The sequence below is a fragment of the Ostrea edulis genome, chromosome 2 (assembly GCF_947568905.1).
Source record: "Ostrea edulis chromosome 2, xbOstEdul1.1, whole genome shotgun sequence".
Classification (NCBI taxonomy): Eukaryota; Metazoa; Mollusca; class Bivalvia; order Ostreida; family Ostreidae; genus Ostrea; species Ostrea edulis.
In genome coordinates this window covers 98105136-98124016 of record NC_079165.1, presented here as the reverse complement: position 1 = coordinate 98124016, position 18881 = coordinate 98105136, and the positions used below count along the sequence as shown (strand labels likewise).

The window sequence follows — 18881 nt, the reverse complement described above, 5'->3', positions numbered from 1 at the left end:
AAAGTTATTGATTGTGACACTAATCAAACTGTTCAGGCAAGCCATGAGGCCCGTTCGCCTTTTTCATGATGTTGTTCGAAAGATCTTGCAAAACTGAACAACTTTTGCTCTAGATGTCTTATTAAAAGTTTCTTGACCAAAATGTTATAGATTGCAACAATAACCCAACTGTTCAGGTGAGCCATGAGACCCGCAGGCCTATTTCTTAACATCGTTAGTTAACGCGTGCGAAACTGAACAACTTTTGTTCTACATGTCTTGTCAAAAGTTTCTCGAGAAAAGAGTTAGTAATGTTATTAATTGCGATACAAATTCGACTGTTCAGGCGAGCCATGACGCCCTGAGGCCTATTTTTTTTTATATCATTAGGTAGATCTTGCAAAACTGAACAACTTTTATTCTACATGTCTTATCAAAATCTTCGTGAGAAAAAAGTTAATCATTGTAACAGAAATTCAATGGTTCAGGCCAGCCATGAGGCCTATGGGCCCATTTCTTGATATGACACGAAAGATCTCAATAAACTGTACAACTTTTGTTATATATGTCTAAGCAAAATATTTACGAGTAAAAAGTTATGATTTAAAACGTGGAAAGAAATGGACACTTTTTAAAACTCCATTTTCGACCCCTACCGAGCTTCCATACTAGGCACTTCCGGAAATTTTTAAAACCGATGTGCACAACTACAACATGTCGTCTAACATCACTGAAAATTTCAGCACTCTAGCTTTTATCGTTTTTGAGTTTTTGTTTGGACAAAATGGTCATCTGAAAATCGATAAAAGGGGGATAACTTCCAACCGGAAGTGATTTTTCAAAAATTGATACGGCGGTACAAACTTCAAATGGCAACGCATCAATCCTGAAAATTTGAAGCAAATTGATCCAGCCATCTCCGAGAAATCTTCTGCACAAAAATCGGTAAGGAGAAAAAAAAAGAATAATAATAATAACTAGACACGATCTCGTTGCGAGCAACGAGTAGGTCTTCCGTCCGATTTGTTGATGCACTCGGAGTTAAAAAAAAAAAAAAAAAGACAAATGAGTCCCAATTTAGTTTCCGACTTTAAGACACTTTAGATATAATCAATTTTTCATATCATAAGCTTCTGAAGCAAAGTTGCGGTGAAATTCGTTTGAAATTCGACTCTCCAGGCGAGCCATAAAGCCCGCGGGCCTATTTCTTGATGTCATTTGTTAGCCCTCTATAGACTCAACAACTTTAGTTCTATATGTCTTTACAAAATATTTACCTGTAAAAAGTTATTGAGATCGACCGATATTGACAAAAAATCGACTCTACAGGCGAGCCATTAGGACCATAGGCCTATTTCTTGATATCAATCGATAGATCTCGATAAACTGAACAACTTTTGTTCAATATGTCCTTACAAAATATTTACCAGTTACAAGTTTTTGAAATCGACTGATATCGACAAAAATCGACTCTACAGGCGAGCCATGAGGCCCACAGACCCATTTTTTGATATTGATCGATAGGTTATGACACATTGAACAATGTTTGTTCAATAATGCTTTTCAAAAAATATGTCGTTTTAAAGATATGAGGCGTCAAATATTTACGATTTTGGCCCTTAAAATCTCTAATTACGTAACATATGACCTACTTTTTGATTTGATAAGATCAAGCTCGTTGAGATGAACATTTCCGCTTCTACAACTTATTATAAAATATTAATAGTTTCTGAGATATTCTCAAAAACATTTGGACCCTTCTGAACCCCTAATTTAAAGGGCCAGCCCGTTTTGCTTGATATTGTAAGAAAGGCCTTGTCATTTTAAACATTTTTTGCTCAACAAGTATTTAGAAATTCTTTACCGTTCTCGAGTTATCTCTACAAGAAATATTTAGGGGCCAAACTGTAGCTCCCTAACGGGGCCACATAGGGAAAAAACGAAATGTACATATTGTTTAGATTATCATTCTGAACAACTTTTGTTCAATAATGCTTTTCAAAATAGTTGTCGTTTTCAAGATATGAGGCGTCAATTATTTATGATTTTGGCCCTTAAAATCCCTTATTACGTAACATATGATGTACTTTTTAATTTGATAAGAACAAGCTCGTTTAGATGAACATTTCCGCTTCAATGACTTATTACAAAATATTAATAGTTTCTGAGATATTCTCATAAACCTTTGGACCCTTCTGGGCCCCTAATTTAAAGGGTCAGCCCCTTTTGCTTGATATCGTAAGAAAGGTCATGACATTTCAAACATTTTTTGTTCAACAAGTATTTAGAAATTCTTTACCGTTCTCGAGTTATTTCTAGAAGTAATTTTTAGGGGCCAAACTGTAGCTCCCTAACGGGGCCACATAGGGTAAAAACGAAATATGCATATTGTTCAGATCATCATTCTGAACAACTTTTGTTCTTTATTGCTTTTCAAAATATTTGTCGTTTTCGAGATACAAGGGGTAACAAATTTATGGTTTTGGCCCTTAAAATCCCTTATTACGTAACATATGACCTAAATTTTTATATGAATAGATTTGGATTGTTGAGATGAACATTTTTTGTTCTTTGACTTATACCAAAATATTAACGATTTTTGAGATATTTGATCTAGACTTTGAGCCCTTCTAGATCCCTAATTGAAGGGGCTAGCCCCTAAATCTTGATATTTGCGAAAAGATCTCGTAAATGTGCACAACTTTTGTTCTACATGTCTTAACAAAATATTTGCAAGAAAAAAGATATTGGAGATGAAAGGTCAAAAATCGCCGAAATCGGCGAAAAAGTTTGGCATCCATTTTTTCTGGTCCAGGCGAGCGTTTAGGCAAATCGCCTCCGGTAAAATCGAATCCCCCACAAATCTTCTAAAATGTTTACTCTATCTTGTGTAGAAATTTCAAGACTCTAGCTTCAAAACTAACGGAGGAGATGTGTGGACAACAAGGCCCTTCAAAAAGTCACTAAAAGAGAGATAACTCCTGACTGGAAGTGACGTCAAGCACGAAATTTTGCAAGCAAAGTCTCGTCACCAAAAGACATCTTTCCTGAAAATTTCGTGAAAATCGATCGAGAAATGGCTGAGAAAAACGCGTGTACTACCAAGGAAAATAATAATAATAATAATAATAATAATGAAGAAGAAGAACGCGAACAATAATAGTAAGGTCTTCCGCAGGAGACGGAAGACCTTAATAAGAAAAGTGAAAAATCAACAATAGAATAATAGAAGGGTCTTCCGCTGAAGACGGAAGACCCTAATAATAATAATAAGAAAAGTGAAAAATCAACAATAGAATAATAGAAGGTTCTTCCGCTGAAGACGGAAGACCCTAATAACTAGACACTCATTACTAGTAATGAGTAGGTCTTCCGTTAGACCACTTCCGGTAAAGAACTTTCTGTTCCTACAAAAACCATTTAAATATATCAGAAAATGTGCCTCAACAATGAATGAGAAATGTATTATCGAATTTTTTACTCCTTTCTCGTAACTTCCGGAAGTACTATTCAGATGCGTTTTCCTATAAATGACAGCGACTCTTTACTGTCTATATTCCCTGAAAATTTCACGTCTCTATCTGAAAGAGTTCTCAAAAAAAGAAGTAAACCTTAGAAAGAAAAAGTAGTAGGTTACTACCGACCGGAAGTCAATTTTGAAAAACAAAATTATCAAAACTTTGGAAGTTTATACTTTTATTAAGACATGTGAAAATCATATGAAAGACTTCAAATATAAGCGAGATTTATGGGGACAAAGAGACGAAAATTAAAAAGGTATTTTATCAAGAAACCGGAAGTAGTCGTTTTGACTACCGACAGAGTCAATATTCTTTTGACACTTTGAAAGAGAGTTAATAAACTAGTATAGGTTTCAATTTAAAGGAAAAAGTTTGAAATTTGCGATTCTTTCCATCACTTCCGGTGACGACAGGAAGTGACGGTCGACATGTTCAACCCCCTATTGCACACCTACAAACGGAGATTGATCATCCCTGAATGTTTGATGAACCTATATTTTACTTTTTCCAAGAAAAATGCTGGACAAAATTCCTTTTGAGAAACAGAAAATCGGCCATATTTTCCGACCGGAAGTGAATTTTATAAAAACAAAAAGAATTATAGCAAGGTCATTTCATAAGACATTATTCCTGAAAATTTCAGCCATCTCTGAGAAATCACTCGAAGAAATCGGAAAATCGACAATTTTTTCAAATACTTCCGGTATAGACCGGAAGTGACGGACAAAAAAATCGAATGCATGTGTACAATGGACTAATGTCAGTTGATCAACTCTACAAGTTTCAAGCGTCTATCTATATTCATTATTGAGAAACTGAAAAAACAAGGTTTGAATATGTCCACCCTATATCTCACGACCGGAAGTGAATTTTTTCAAAAATATTTAAATTTACTTTAGACATTTATAGTGTCTATAACATATGTAAATTTCAAATCATTAACTTGTTTTATGACCGAGATTTATGGCACTTAAAAATGAGAGAATGAATAGTCTTTCTTTGATATAACCGGAAGTTGGAGTTTCAACTTCCGGTGGGGTCAACATTTTTTTGAGAATTAGAACCAGACCTAGTAAACCGATATAGGTTTCAGTTTGAAAGAAAAAAGTTTGAAATATATGATTCATTTAATCACTTCCGGTGACGACCGGAAGTGACGGCCGACATTCTTAACCCCCTACTGCACGTCTACAAATTGAGATCTATTAACTCTGAAAATTTGGTGACTCTATCTTTTACCGTTTCTGAGAAAAACGCTGGACAACGAAAACAGCTAATAAGCCGTATTTGCCGACCGGAAGTAAATTTTACAAAAATATTTGACGTTACTCTAGACATTTATAGTGACTATTATATATTTAAAACTCAAGTCATTAACTAGTTTCATGACCGAGATTTATGGCACTGAAAAATGAGAGAATGAATAGGCTTTCTTTGATAAAACCGGAAGTTGAAGATTCAACTTCCGGTGGGGTCAATATTTTTTGAGAATTAGAACGAGATATAGTAAACTGAAATAGGTTTCAATTTGTAAGAAAAAAGTTTGAAATTCATGTTTCCTTTAATCACTTCTGGTGACGACCGGAAGTGACGGCCGACATTCTTAACCCCCTACTGCATGCCTACAAAGTGACATCTATTAACTCTGAAAATTTGGTGACTCTATCTTTTACCGTTTCTGAGAAAAACGCTGGACAAAATATCTTGTAAAAAGACGAAAGTTGGACATATCTTGCGACCGGAAGTGAATTTTGAAAAAATGAAAAATATGCCTCGAGGTACCATCGTTCTCTAAAACCTGTGAAAGTTTCAGGAAAATCCATCCAACGGTCTCGGAGACGAAAGGAAAAAAAATAAAAAAATAATAAACAGTAGAATCACTAGAAGGTCTTCTGTTGGAAACGGAAGACCTTAATAAGAAAAGTGAAAAATCAACAATAGAATAATAGAAGGTTCTTCCGCTGAAGACGGAAGACCCTAATAATAAGAAACAGAGTAAAAACAATATGTTCCCAAACTTTGTTTGGGGAACATAATAAGTTCGTTTCTTGCCTTGTAGACAACAGGCATTCCTGTAAATCATGCAATGCAGAATCCCGGGTGTAACCGGGTACGTGTCCACAGATAAATAGTGACCGCTCGGCTGGACACACGTTACAATAGTAAGATCTTGTGCTCAATATGTTAAGAACCCCTTTTTTGACAGACATCAAACTTCCTGCATTGTTCAACCTAAGGAATAGATGACTCTTATTGATTTTTTAGGTCACAAGGTCATGCTATTCTGGACATAAGTTATTGTCACTCAATATCTTGAGAACCCTTTGCTTGACAGACATCAGACTACTCCTAAAGAGTACATGGCCTCCATTTGTTTTTGAGTCAAATATGACTCAAATGACTGGAAAAAATACTGAACAGAGTCCAGCAATCGGAGCATTACTTTACCTTTTTCGTGAAGTTGAAAGAAAAACCTCAGACATACGTTAATATTTTAACTACTTTGGGTCATATGACAAGAAAATGCTGTTGGTTTACGCTTTTTGAGGTGAACCTCAAAGAAAACCTATACCGAGTTGTCAGTACCAAAGCTGCTGTTCAAAAAATATCTTGAGAAAATGTTAATTGACACTAAAATGTCTTCTTATTAATTTGGCAATCACTACCAAGGTATGTGTTCCAGGTCTTTCTTTAGTAGCAAAATCTAAACGGTTTTCAAAAATTGTCATCTTTTGTTTATGTATGATACCACATGTAAAATTGTAGCAACAATATCTAGAATAAATGTTTTATTTCACTAAAACTGTACATGTATGATGTAAAACAACCATTTAATCGCATTTGTCTCACATAGCCAGTGATATGCTCGAGACGATTCCTATTTTCACCATGAAAATTGTGTATTCTGAAGAATTTTCTTGACTTCGTGGATAAAGCCAAATGTTCTGATTGAGAGTCCAGGTGGTTATGGGGATTAATATACAAACGTCAGGATGATCGAGACATCAAGTGGTAACACTTAAGCGACAGAAAAATGTTTAGAATAAAGTTGCGACTGTTGGAGACACTATGCTGGACTGTTCAGAACACTGGAAGTGAGTTTGTTCCTTACTGAACAGAACATCCGAAATTCATGTCGACCAAAAGTTGCTCAAGACTGCCTTGGATTATGTTTCCTTTCAGGTCCAATGATTGGCCTTATTTTATTTGACACATTAATTGATTGAATACATTGATTGATCAAATACATTAGTATAATGATTGATTGTTGTATTAATTGATTGAGACAATGATAGATTGAAAACATTGTCGGAATGAAACATTGTTTGTATGATTGATAAATTGATTGCTTGTTGATCTTGCATCATAACTACCCAAATTTCGATGTAGATCACTGAAGTAGTTCATTGATATAGACTTATTTTATATTAAAGTAATAAAAAAAGACTGCCAAAACTGTGTTCTTGATTTTATACTATAGAAATAATTCTGACACTATAGTTTTATCACTGATTGCAAATTATCATATACTCAAATATTGAATTGAAGATATCTCTAATTAGATAGTTGCTCTTTAAATGAATTATTGCGCTCATCATTTGAATTAATGATACATGTATCATGAATTCAACTGAAGAAAGCAATAATTCAATTATTGTGTGCATTAATTGAATTAATGCAAACTACAATTCAACTGAAGAGAGCTATACTTCTATTATTGCGTACATCATCCTTCGATCCGCTCACATATTGTGTAGTGATATACGCGAGTGGCTCAAAGAATCTAACTTTAATTAGATAGTGCCTGCATTAAATGAATTGATGCACACATTAATTAATTATTGCTCTCTTCAGCATCAATTCATTTGGAGAGCAACATATTAAATTATAGTGTGCATCAATTCAGCAGAATAATTAATGCTAACAATCAATGTGCACTACTTCAGAATTGAAGAAATCATTAAATATTACAAGATATCTTTAACTGAATTGTTGCACACATCAAATGAATTGATATCTTCAAATGATTAAAGATATCTTCAATCATTTGAGTTGATGTTAATTTGGTGCTCCACAGAATACAGTGGTACAAGTCTACAGCTTCATATCCCAAAATAAGACGGTGAAACTCAATGATAAAGCCTTTAATATGCTTCACAGTTTACTTTTCAAATATGAAATACATGTACAAACTGATCCCTACATGCTTAGTGAATGTGTCCATTTTTCACTGTGCTTCGAAGTTATGTCATATTTAGGACCTGTATCCAGTAAATGATGGATTTCCACTGCAAAACCAAGAGAACAGGTTATCTTATCTCTCAAAGCAATGCCAATTTCTAACCTACTACATTGTAAAATATATTCTGAATCCTGTTCAATATGAATTAAATGTTAAAAGAGAAAAATTGAAAACTGCAGGTTTATAGGTATATAAATTTATGTACACTGTACATGCATAAAAAAAATTGAATTGATAAATATGCTTGTATAGTGTATTTTGAAGTACAAGTTTCATCATTTAAATTCTTACCCTGGATTGGAGGGCTGTCCAAAACCTGTGAACAATGAATATAACAATACTTGACTTGTGTTTGATTTTTCAATTAAAATCATTTAACAGTTCAATTGGAATATAAGAGACCCATGGGCCACATTGTTCATATAAGCAGTTACCTCATAAAATATCAATTATGACCTGGGCAATGTGGTTGAACTTTAATGTTCATGAAGCTTGTATATCAATGTGACAGAAGTGCCCTTGTTCTTAAGAATGATGCAAGAATTTTCCCACATGTATACATGTGTTTTGTAAGACCTAAAGCCCTGGACCCAGGGATTATTGTATGAGTATACACGGTATGAGGATGCTTGCATACTAATTTGACATTCTGTACTCTTGTGGATCTGAAGATTTCCCTTACATTCCTGTTAAACCATGAAGCCATGCATCATGATGCAACTTAAATCGTCACGGTCTACATTTGACATCTTGTGTCCTTTTGATTCTTGAGAAGATTTAAAGAATTTTGCTATACATGTATATGTTGAATACATGTATATCGTTAAACTGCATCCAATGCAGACATGCATGAATCTATAGAACATGAAGATACTAGCATTTTAATTCAACATACTGTGCATTTGTAACTTTTGAGAATTTTTCTTAGGGCTGTTCCAGAAATGATCAAATGGGGGGGTCGGGCGGCAAATGATATTTTTTTGTGTGGGTGGTCGTATTTTTTCATATTTTATTTGGTCCGTGGTTGGACTGTTAAAAAAATATTTATTATGGGTAGTGGGTAGTTTCTATTGTTCTATTTTGTGCCATGTGGGTGTTGAGTTTTCAGAATATTTTTATTGTCGCTCTTGTCGTGTTGGTTACAAAACGTCGGAGGGAAAATTGAAAACGTGCTTTCGAAATGCTGCTTTCAAAATCGGAAGTAACATAGAACTATTCGAGTTGTCGCTCTTTGTAGCGCATAACTTTCCATTACGGCACTCTTCAAATTAGAGGCGCGTTTAGTAGGGTCCCTTTCGACGTGATGGCGAACTCTGTTCTGTAGATTATTACAGTTTACAGTGCATCAATTTTGGGAATATTTTGAAACCAATAGGTATTCCGTTTTCTAATAAAAATAGGCAAACCTTAGTTGATTTATACGAGGGTACCGATGCGTTATATTTATCAGTCTGTGTAATGGTGATATAGAGGCCTCCGGGCGCGGGCTCCATTAGAAGACGAACGATTCATGGAAAAACATACCCATACCCATTTCATGATAATAGCATCGTTTGGACTCCCAATCTTTCCAACATTCCCGCCATAGATGCCTTTGATTGTTGATGTGACATCGTTTCTTCAGAACTACTGTGATACAATGTCGCACAGGCATTACCGCGTCATTGACTAGAATGTTTGTCCCGAAAACCTCGAGAGATTTGTACCGTTTTCATTTTCAAAAATATTTTTGTGGTGGGTCTGGTTAGTTTTTTTTTTTAATTAGATGGGTCATTGTAAAATGAGTTTATCAATTTGATGGGTCATGGGGTAATATTTTATTATTTTTTTTATTTGTGCTTGGTATATACAAAAGGTGCCTCCCGCCCCCCCCCCCCCCCCCCCCCCCCCCCCCCCCCCATGTATTTATTTCTGGAATAGCCCTTATATATTCCTATCTGAACTTGAAATTCCTCTTGGAATCCCACCCTTGCACCAGGGTCATGATGTGATTCAACTTAAATGGATACTCCGCAAAGGTATCATTTTAATAAATTGTACCATTTTGATTCTTGAGAAGGTTTTATGAAACAATTTTTTATGTATTCCAATGTAAACTTTGACCTCATGCTGACCCAAATTGTAGGGTATGATGGTTTGTAGACATGAATTTTCAGCATAATACTGTATAACCTAGTTGCAGCAAAAACACTTATCATGAATTCATGCTTACAGTGATGTGATTTTTATTTCCTGTAGTTTACAAACATATCAACTCATTTGATAAAAGGAATTACATTTATAACAAACCAAAATTGTTTGTCCCCAGCACTTCACTATAGGCTTATTTTACTGCATAAAGAAGCTTTCAAGCAAGGTTTTTTCCTCATATGGTTATGGAGAAGAAAATTTTGTAAATTTCTTCTTTATTTTCCCATGAAAAGAAATTTGTAAAAATGTGAAGCCCTTTTACATATGGATATTTTGTGACAATTTTTTTTTTAATTGGTTCAGAGGTTCATAACTAAAAGATGAAAATGTTTACACCACAAAGATGTTTGACAAAATAGATCAGAAAACCTCATTTGCTGAGATAATGAAAATGTTAAATACATGATTTCTAAATCAGTGCTTTAGAATGCTTAATTTTTGTTTTCATTTGAGTAGCTATTGAACGTACTTGGACTTGCACCAAAACCTCCTCCTCCTCCTCCTCCACCCCCTCCAAACCCACCAAAGCCACTATCGCCTTGTGACATTCCACCAAATGTTGGAGTGCCTCCAGTCTGTGCGAGACCCCCAAAGGTTGGGGAGGCACTGGAAGCGAATCTGAAACAATTGCAGCACAGTAATGGTACAGTAGAAATTCTCCCAAAGCCTCAGATTCAGTTTATATGTATATAAACAAGAAACTTCTGTAAAACTTGTGTGTCCCCTTCCACCAAATTGAAGTCAATATCTACATGAATCAGTTCTTTTACAAATCGTGATCAACTTGCCTATGAAGTGTATGCTATTGGGTAGAGAGTAAATTATTAATCACACAACAATTTGCTCAGTGAACTTTGACCTCAAAACCAAGAGGTCATCAAGATAATCTTATCCAACCTTTTTGTTCAATTTCATGACTGTTCAATAACAGGGTCTCAAGAAATTGGGCAGTTTCTGTAGACAAAACCAATGTTAAAGGACACATCGCATGTTTTTAAACTTTTTAATTTTTTCAGCAAAATTAATTCATTTCATGCCTAAAACTACTTTACATGTGTTTTAAATGAAACACTTTGCGTAGTTTTCGAGTTTGAAAGCGATGAAATTCAAATCTTGCGATATGCATATTTTCTTCGATATTTTACGCGCCATTATCTGTGACGTCATATGCGACCTCGAGCGAGAAGATTTGAAAACAGTTGATAGTCATTTCATAAACAGATTAGATTTAATTGACAAACAAACAATTATCACATTAACAGTTTGTAAATAACACTGCATTAGGGTGTTTTGTGCCGTTTAAGGGTGTACTTGCTGTCAGTAGAGAAGATTTGGACTGTGTTTTTTTCAATTTTCGAAGTAAGGTATGAGGGACAAGACGTGAATATTTTTTGTCGGCACAACGACTTTGCCATAAAAACCCCCAGTAGAATTTGTCCCTGTACTTTTTCAAACAAGCACTTGGACAAATACGTAGATAAACTGCGAGAAAATGGTTCTATCGAAGCTACGCACTGTTACATATAGGCCTACGGCATATGCTTTCCGTTCTGCTCTCGAATTCAATACACACTCGCACCAACTGACCTTCACCTTGTAACAAGAACTTTGCTAGCAGTGTCTACCAACTGGTAGTTTTAAAAAAGAAATTTAAAGATAAAAGATAATTGAACTTTCAATTATAAATAATAAAACATAATATTTCCCGACTTTGAATTGAATTATGATGCTTACATTTTTTTTTTAAGGAACGCGTATGTGTTTACAACAACAGCACGCCGCGCTCCCACTTCCTAATATAAGTAACAACGTGTTGATAACAAAAAATAATGATTAGGCCTAATAAAATTGCTTTAATAAAATAATTTAAAAGTATTGTGATTTTCACAATAAGTTTGATCATTATTATTATTTTTTCTTTTTCGAAATGCACCCGTGACAGTAGGCCTAGTTGTCAATGATACATAATCGTATCATAATTTAGGCCTATCTAACTTCTCCAAAAATAAATTTAATAATAGTTGCACTGTTTATTTTAGAAAAGCAACACCGCTAATTACAGTTGTTTACAGAAATGGCATTACCAAATTGTGTTTAGACAGTGATCCGATGTAAACATTATTTACTCGCAAATTTATGCAGATTTCATACTCGCTTTTCTCGCTACATTTGGGTCGCTATTTGTATGCACTGGTGGCTAAAAGATATAAGACTCGGGAAATTTGTCAACATCGAAATAAATGTTATCCATGGTAAATAAATTAGGCCCCAAAAACCCCGAGTTTTTAAAAATATCTAATACTACTTTTACAACAAGTTGATGGACGAAGGTCGCATATGACGTCACTGTACCACGTGACTACCTATCTAATTAACTAGGCTTTTTGAAATCGGGGCTTAGATTTAAGTCCGTATTGTGGCTAATTATCGCAATACTTCAGCGAACGAACTATTACAATTAATTTCTATAAGCATAAGGAAGACAAAATGCATATAATTCTGTATACTTTGAAAACACGAGATTTGTCCTTTAAAATACATATACAATGTACATGTATTGTCCATGACTGACCAGCATGTGCAAAACCATTTTTTCTACCTTTTGAAAGGGGATCAAAATAAGAATGAAAAGTGTTCAAGATTTGTATAAATAGAGTAATCATATCAGTTACCCTGCAAATCCCCCAGCATTTCCTGTGTTTTGTGGTGATCCTATCTGACTGGGAAATGAAGCCCCATTTCCAAATGTTGTTCCTCCTCCAAATGAAGGTGCTGACCCAAACCCAGGAGAGCTTCCAAATGATGCCTGTCCCCCAAATGCCGGACTTGCTCCAAAACTAGGTGTTCCTCCAAATCCTGAGCAACATAAAAATAAGTGTCCATAATAAAAGAACTGCATTCTGTCTCATTAATTGTTAGATGCACATTCCAGTCCTTGAATGATACATGTATGTGCACTATGCATACGAGATTATATTTAAGCCAGTAATGCATGTAGTCTGAAGGTAACAGTTTTACAGCCATCAACACTCACACTTTTCATTTACCTGTAACAATTATATTATTAAATAAATTATAAAGCAATTACATTACATATTAACAATCTCTCTCAAAAAAGACAATGTAATGGTCTGTTATACACTGTACATTATCATTTTCTCCACACCTAAATTTAACACAATCCCATAATCTTAAAATATCTGTTAAAAGGAGAACAGCTGGCCAATAGAAGGTCATCTGTTTGACAAGAAATGATTTATTGACTGATGGCCCCATTTTCATTGGTTACTGCGTGTCATATGATGATTAGTCTTCATGACTGGCAACACTTGTGATCCTGCGCTTTCAAATCTTGCATCATTTTAAACAAGGTATTTCTATACAAAATTCTGTATTTGCAAGAGTATTCATAAATTCTCTCAAGTAAACTTCCTACATTCAATTTGGTAGTACAGAAACATTTTTCTTCTGAATGTGCACAATAAACAACTTTTTAATATTTGAAATAACAAGATGTACTGTGAGCAATGCTCACTAAGAATAGCCCCGTTACCCCAATCTCCCAAAGGGTGTTGTTAATAGGCATAAATTACCTCTTTCCTGAGTGTAAAAATATAGTATGCCTTTGTAGAAGAAAATGGAAGATATAGTCCAAACACAAATCCATGGTATAAATCTATAATTCTGACCTTGAGATCAAAGGTCAAGGTCATAAAGAGGTCATGAATGTACATGACACATAGTCTCATGGTGATACACCCATGTCTTATGGTATGACTATGTCAAAACCCTATAATCAATTTGACCTTGAGGTCAAAGTTCAAGGTCATATAGAGGTCATGAAGGTACCCGACACATCGTCTCATGGTGATACACTCATGTGTCAAATATGGTATGCCTATGTCAACGAACAAAGAAGTCATGGCCCTGACACGAATCCATTGTAAAACCTTTAATTTTGACCTTGAGGTCAAGGTCATATGGAGGTCATGAAGGTACATGACACATCATCTCATGGTGATACACTCATGTGTCAAATATGGTATGCCTATGTCAAAGAACAAAGAAGTTATGGCCCGGACACGAATCTGGAGACAGACAGACGGACGGACAGACAGACAGAGTGATTCCTATATACCCCCCAGAACTTCGTTCGGGGGGTATAATAAAAAGATTTTCACTGGCTAATTGAACAAAAGCAAGTTTACTGTCCCAATTCACAAAGAAAACAAACTACAAAAATGATGATTTATACATGTACATGTATTATGAAAGGTTACAGACTGAAGAATACTCTGACAACAGTTGACCCACGAACAGATCTGTTGCTCTGGGCCTTCAGCTTAAACTAAGGATAACAAATCCATTCCTGGGTCAAACAGCTGTTGTCAGGGTATCCAGTCACTAACTGCATTAACATTTCTGCTGTGTATGAAATAAGAAACAATGTTATACAGTAAAAGTAAAGACAGTTTACCTCCTGGGCTTTGTGGCTTGGCTACACTAAAGCCAGAGGACGCCACATTGGAACCACCTCCACTAAACCCACCGCCTGTGAAAGGGCTGGATCCACCTGCACTTCTAAATGTATTACTGCCCTGGTTGCCAAACAAGTTGGCTGTAAAAGGTTAACAATTGTGTCAGACCAAGTTGGCAAGATATGGGAAAGATATTTTACAAAAGTACACAAATACATTGTATGTCTGTCAAATTTAATAAAGAGCATCACCAGGGCACACGAGTTGTAGTTTAATACTAGTGTGACTCTGACATTTGAACTCTACAGATTATATTACCTTATATAGAATCATGGACACTATTTGAGTTGAAAATTTTCTAATTTTATTTTTCCATTTTCAATGTCTAGAATGCTAGTAAACTAAGATATTTCTAATGGTCAGCAAAATTTTTAATGTCAGTTGTCGAGGTATGTGGGAAATGCAGAGCTCACAAGTTTTGGTAATGTAAACAAGGCTCATGCCATGTTTTTGTTTACTTATGTTAAATATGCCAGTAAATGTTTCGTTTAAAGCAGATTTTTTCAATTTACAAGATAATTCAGAATGCAATTAAGCAGTTTCCAGTGTTTAGCACATCACATTTTGCTTTAAACATGCTATTTCCTATTAAGCAATTTATATGTAAACAAAAACATGGCACGAGCCTTATTTAGATATTGAAGATTGTGAGTGCTGTTTCTCACTTGTAACTCAACAACTGATATTAAAATTTTGGTTGATCATTAGAAATACTTTAGTTAAGCATTGTAAACAATAACAAGAGTATTGCAAACAGTACATAATACGCCCGTGAAATTCTTACATAGGGTGTTTTTCTTGTGCTATAATTTGTATAACTTTGCTTCAGGTAGTATCAGCCATCGTGAGGCTGTGACAAACTTTCATATGAACAAAGGGTCTTAGCTTAAAAATCGAGATTTCCGCAAAATGGACCAAGTTCAACAACCTGTAATTTTTTCAAAAATGGAAGAAAATCAAAATCCTTCCCCAGATGCACATCTTCAATACCCATACAAACACTCCACAAAATAAGGTCCTCACTTGAAAACTGTGGGAGGAGTTGGGCGAACAAATTATGTACCTTCCATAGAATATTAATTTCCAAATAGCCAAGTTCAACAACCTGTAATTTTCTCAAAAATTGTAGAAAATCAAAATCCATCCCACATGCACATCTTCAATACCAATACAAACACTCCACAAAATAAGAAGGTTCTCACTTGAAAACTGTGGGAGGAGTAGGGCGGACAAATTATGTACCCTCCATATAATAATTATTTCCAAATAATGGGGCAAAACTCCTGGTAAAAAGGTTGAAATGACTCAAAATTGCAGTATGATCTAGAGTGACCCACAAAGAAGCTACACAGCAAGTTTCAGCACGATATGTTAAAGGGAAATGAAATTATAAAGAGAAAACCCCGAACGGACGGACGGACGTACAGACATCACTGTACCATAATAATTTCTAAAGACGGGCATATAAAAATGGTAAAATAAAATTTGAAAATTTTCAGCTCAAATCATGTCCATGTCTCTTTAAAACATACAGCAAAAGTACATGCACATGTATTTTTAGAGATGACCAAATGACATATGCATAACATTTGCAGAGCAACATAAATAATTTAGTATAAACATGAAAATACATGTAGATTTTCTTTTCAATTCATGTAAGAAATGAAAAATACATACAGTTTCATTGCTATAAACTATTAATAAAAAGTTGAAGTATGTTTGACTGTGAGCTAAAACTAACATTCTGGGGCTCCTGGACTTCCAAATGTGGCTGTTCCAAACACATTGGTATTAGCCTTGTCCTCTGAAGGTTTGCCACCAAGTCCTGAAAACATTCCACCTCCTCCTCCTCCGAACATCCCTCCAGAGGACTGTGCACTAGGTGTACTGAAAACACAGAAATGCTGAATTCCTGAGCAATGAAAACATTTAACATCAATTCATTCCGATTGCAAATAAACATGTACAGTGTATATTTCAAAAGTACATACTGCTAACGTAAACATTAATAATACTGAAATACAGAATATAATCATGAACCACTGAAAATACAGTATATGGCAATTTCTATTATACTAGTACCTATTCATGCAAACATCTTTCAAAAGCAAAAAGTAGTGACAATACTTTGAATATTGTGGAATCATTTCAATTCGTGGGGGCCAATGTTCGTGGGTAAGCAAAATTTTGCTTGTTTGTGGGGACATCATTTCGTGGTTAAGCGATACGATGTCACCAGGAGAGTTACCTCTACTTGGTTTTAAAAAAATGTTCGAGGACACGTAAATTCGTGGGTAAGAGTGACCCACGAAATCCACGAACATCAATCCCCCATGAACAATAATGACTCCACAGTAACACTTATGAAAATAGAAATAAAAGAAAATGATCTTACTTGCCAAAACCCCCAAATGGACTGGAACCGATACTACTAGTAGACTGCCCAAACATTCCTTGATTTGCCTGACCAAATCCTGACATGGCAGTGGTAGTGACAGTGCTCCCAAATCCAAGTCCACCTCCAGATGAACTGAACCCACCACTAGTGGATGTGCTCCCAAATCCTGGCCCAGCTGAGGAAGAAGCAGAAGACCCAAATGGTGGAGGTGGTTGTCCAAACAGGGATGCTGAAGATGATGTTCCTGGTTGGGATCCAAATAAATTTTTGGCTGGATCTACCTGACCAAATGTAGCACTTATGGCAGGAGCCTCATCTGTGGCAGACAGGAGTCCACCAATCATTGAAGGCTTTGAGTCGGAGCTCTGGCTAAAACCTCCTGTCCCACTTTGACCAAATAATCCAGTACCAGCATTTGAAGTAGCAGAAGTTTGACCAAACAGACCGGTTCCTGCTGAGGATGTTGTTGAAGCTGCAGATGCTCCGAACAATCCATCTCCAGAATGAGGGGTTGTGTTTGACTGTCCAAATATGTTAGAACCAGAAGTTGAAGATGTAGTGCTTGTAGTCTGTTGTCCAAATAACCCAGCCCCTGGTGTTGTTGTTTGTTGTCCAAACTGTCCATCTCCAGATGAAGAAGTTAAAGATGTAACACTTGCTGTCTGCTGTCCAAATATTCCAGTTCCTGATGTTGTTGTTTGTTGTCCAAAAAGTCCAGCACCAGATACAGAAGTTGTTGTTTGTTGTCCAAATAATTCTGACCCTGTAGTTGTTGGTTTTCCAAACAATCCTGTTCCTGTTGAGGAAGTAATAGTTGTTGGTTTTCCAAACAATCCTGTTCCTGTTGAAGAAGTGGCAGATGATTGTACAAATGCTCCACTGCCAGAAGTTGTAGGTCTCCCAATTAATCCAGACTCTGCATTGGGGTAGGGTGGTGGCGAAGTCGATGTTTTTCCAAATAATCCATACGTAGTAGTTGTTTGTTGTCCAATCAATCTGGAGACTGTGGTTGAAGGTTGACCAAACAGTCCATTTTCAGAATTTGCTGGCTGTGGGCCAGATAATTCAGACCCTGAACTAGATGTTACAGTTGTTGCCTTTTGCTGCCCAAATAACCCTCCAGCTACAGTGGTTATAGCAGGAGCTGCACTTTCTTGACCAGTGGAGGGGGATTCAGAAATAGTTGTAACAGCCAAAGTGGTTACTTGACTAAGCACACCACTTGTGCTGGTCAGTGATGTCTGAAGAGAACTTGGTTGCCCAAATGATCCAGTACTGCTCAAAGTTGTGTTCTGTCCAAACAATCCAGTAGAGGAAGTTGCTGCTGGAGTAGATTTTTCCTTTTCTTCATCCTTTGTAGGTTTGCCAAACAAACCTCCACCTGCAGCAGAAGTCTGTCCAAGCAAACTTCCCCCAGGCACTTCACCAGAATTAGTCATTCCAAACAAACCTCTTCCAGCTGTAGATGATGAAGCTGGTCCAGACACAGGGTTACCAGAGTTTGGTTGAAGTAAACTGGATGTTGTGCTTGATGACTGACCAAATACAGCTGTGGGTGCTGCTGTGTCTGTTAAGGAATTGTTGGATGGCACTTTCCTGATCCCGAACAGCCCACCTGACTCTGCCTTGCCTTTGGAGGCCTCTGTTGGAATAGATGCTGGCTTTGGCTGTGTTTGACCAGACTTCTCTACACTGATTTTGGTTTCCCCTAATTCCACATCTTCCTCATCAGATTCAAGTGACAGAGCTGAAATATCATAATAAATACTACACTATCCCATGTTAATGATAACATCAGCTTCTGATAATAATATCAGCTTCTGATAGTACAAGTACATATCATGTATATCTGTGTATAGCTTTATAGTTGCTAAAAATAATTTATGGAAGTCACTGAAAACATGAGAATTCACAATGATTTTATTTCCAGCATAAATCAATATATTTCTAATTGCTTATGTTTTGTTTTTCATAAAAATACAAAGCAGAGGTGTGTCTATATTGTACAGATA

General features: G+C 35.9%; 1 protein-coding gene across 1 annotated transcript in view; it reads right to left on the bottom strand.

Moving 5' to 3' along the window:
• Positions 1-7629: 7629 nt before the first annotated feature.
• The window catches only part of LOC125679516 (nuclear pore complex protein Nup214-like), a 36525-nt gene continuing 25273 nt past the window's right edge, over positions 7630-18881 (bottom strand). Inside the window, exons 23-29 of the mRNA XM_048918788.2 lie at positions 16867-18616; positions 16213-16358; positions 14411-14551; positions 12606-12789; positions 10403-10551; positions 8035-8059; positions 7630-7789 (exon numbers count right to left, since the gene is read on the bottom strand). Coding sequence (XP_048774745.2) covers positions 7756-7789; positions 8035-8059; positions 10403-10551; positions 12606-12789; positions 14411-14551; positions 16213-16358; positions 16867-18616 — 2429 coding nt within the window. The 3' untranslated portion in view covers positions 7630-7755. The remainder of the gene's footprint in view (positions 7790-8034; positions 8060-10402; positions 10552-12605; positions 12790-14410; positions 14552-16212; positions 16359-16866; positions 18617-18881) is intronic.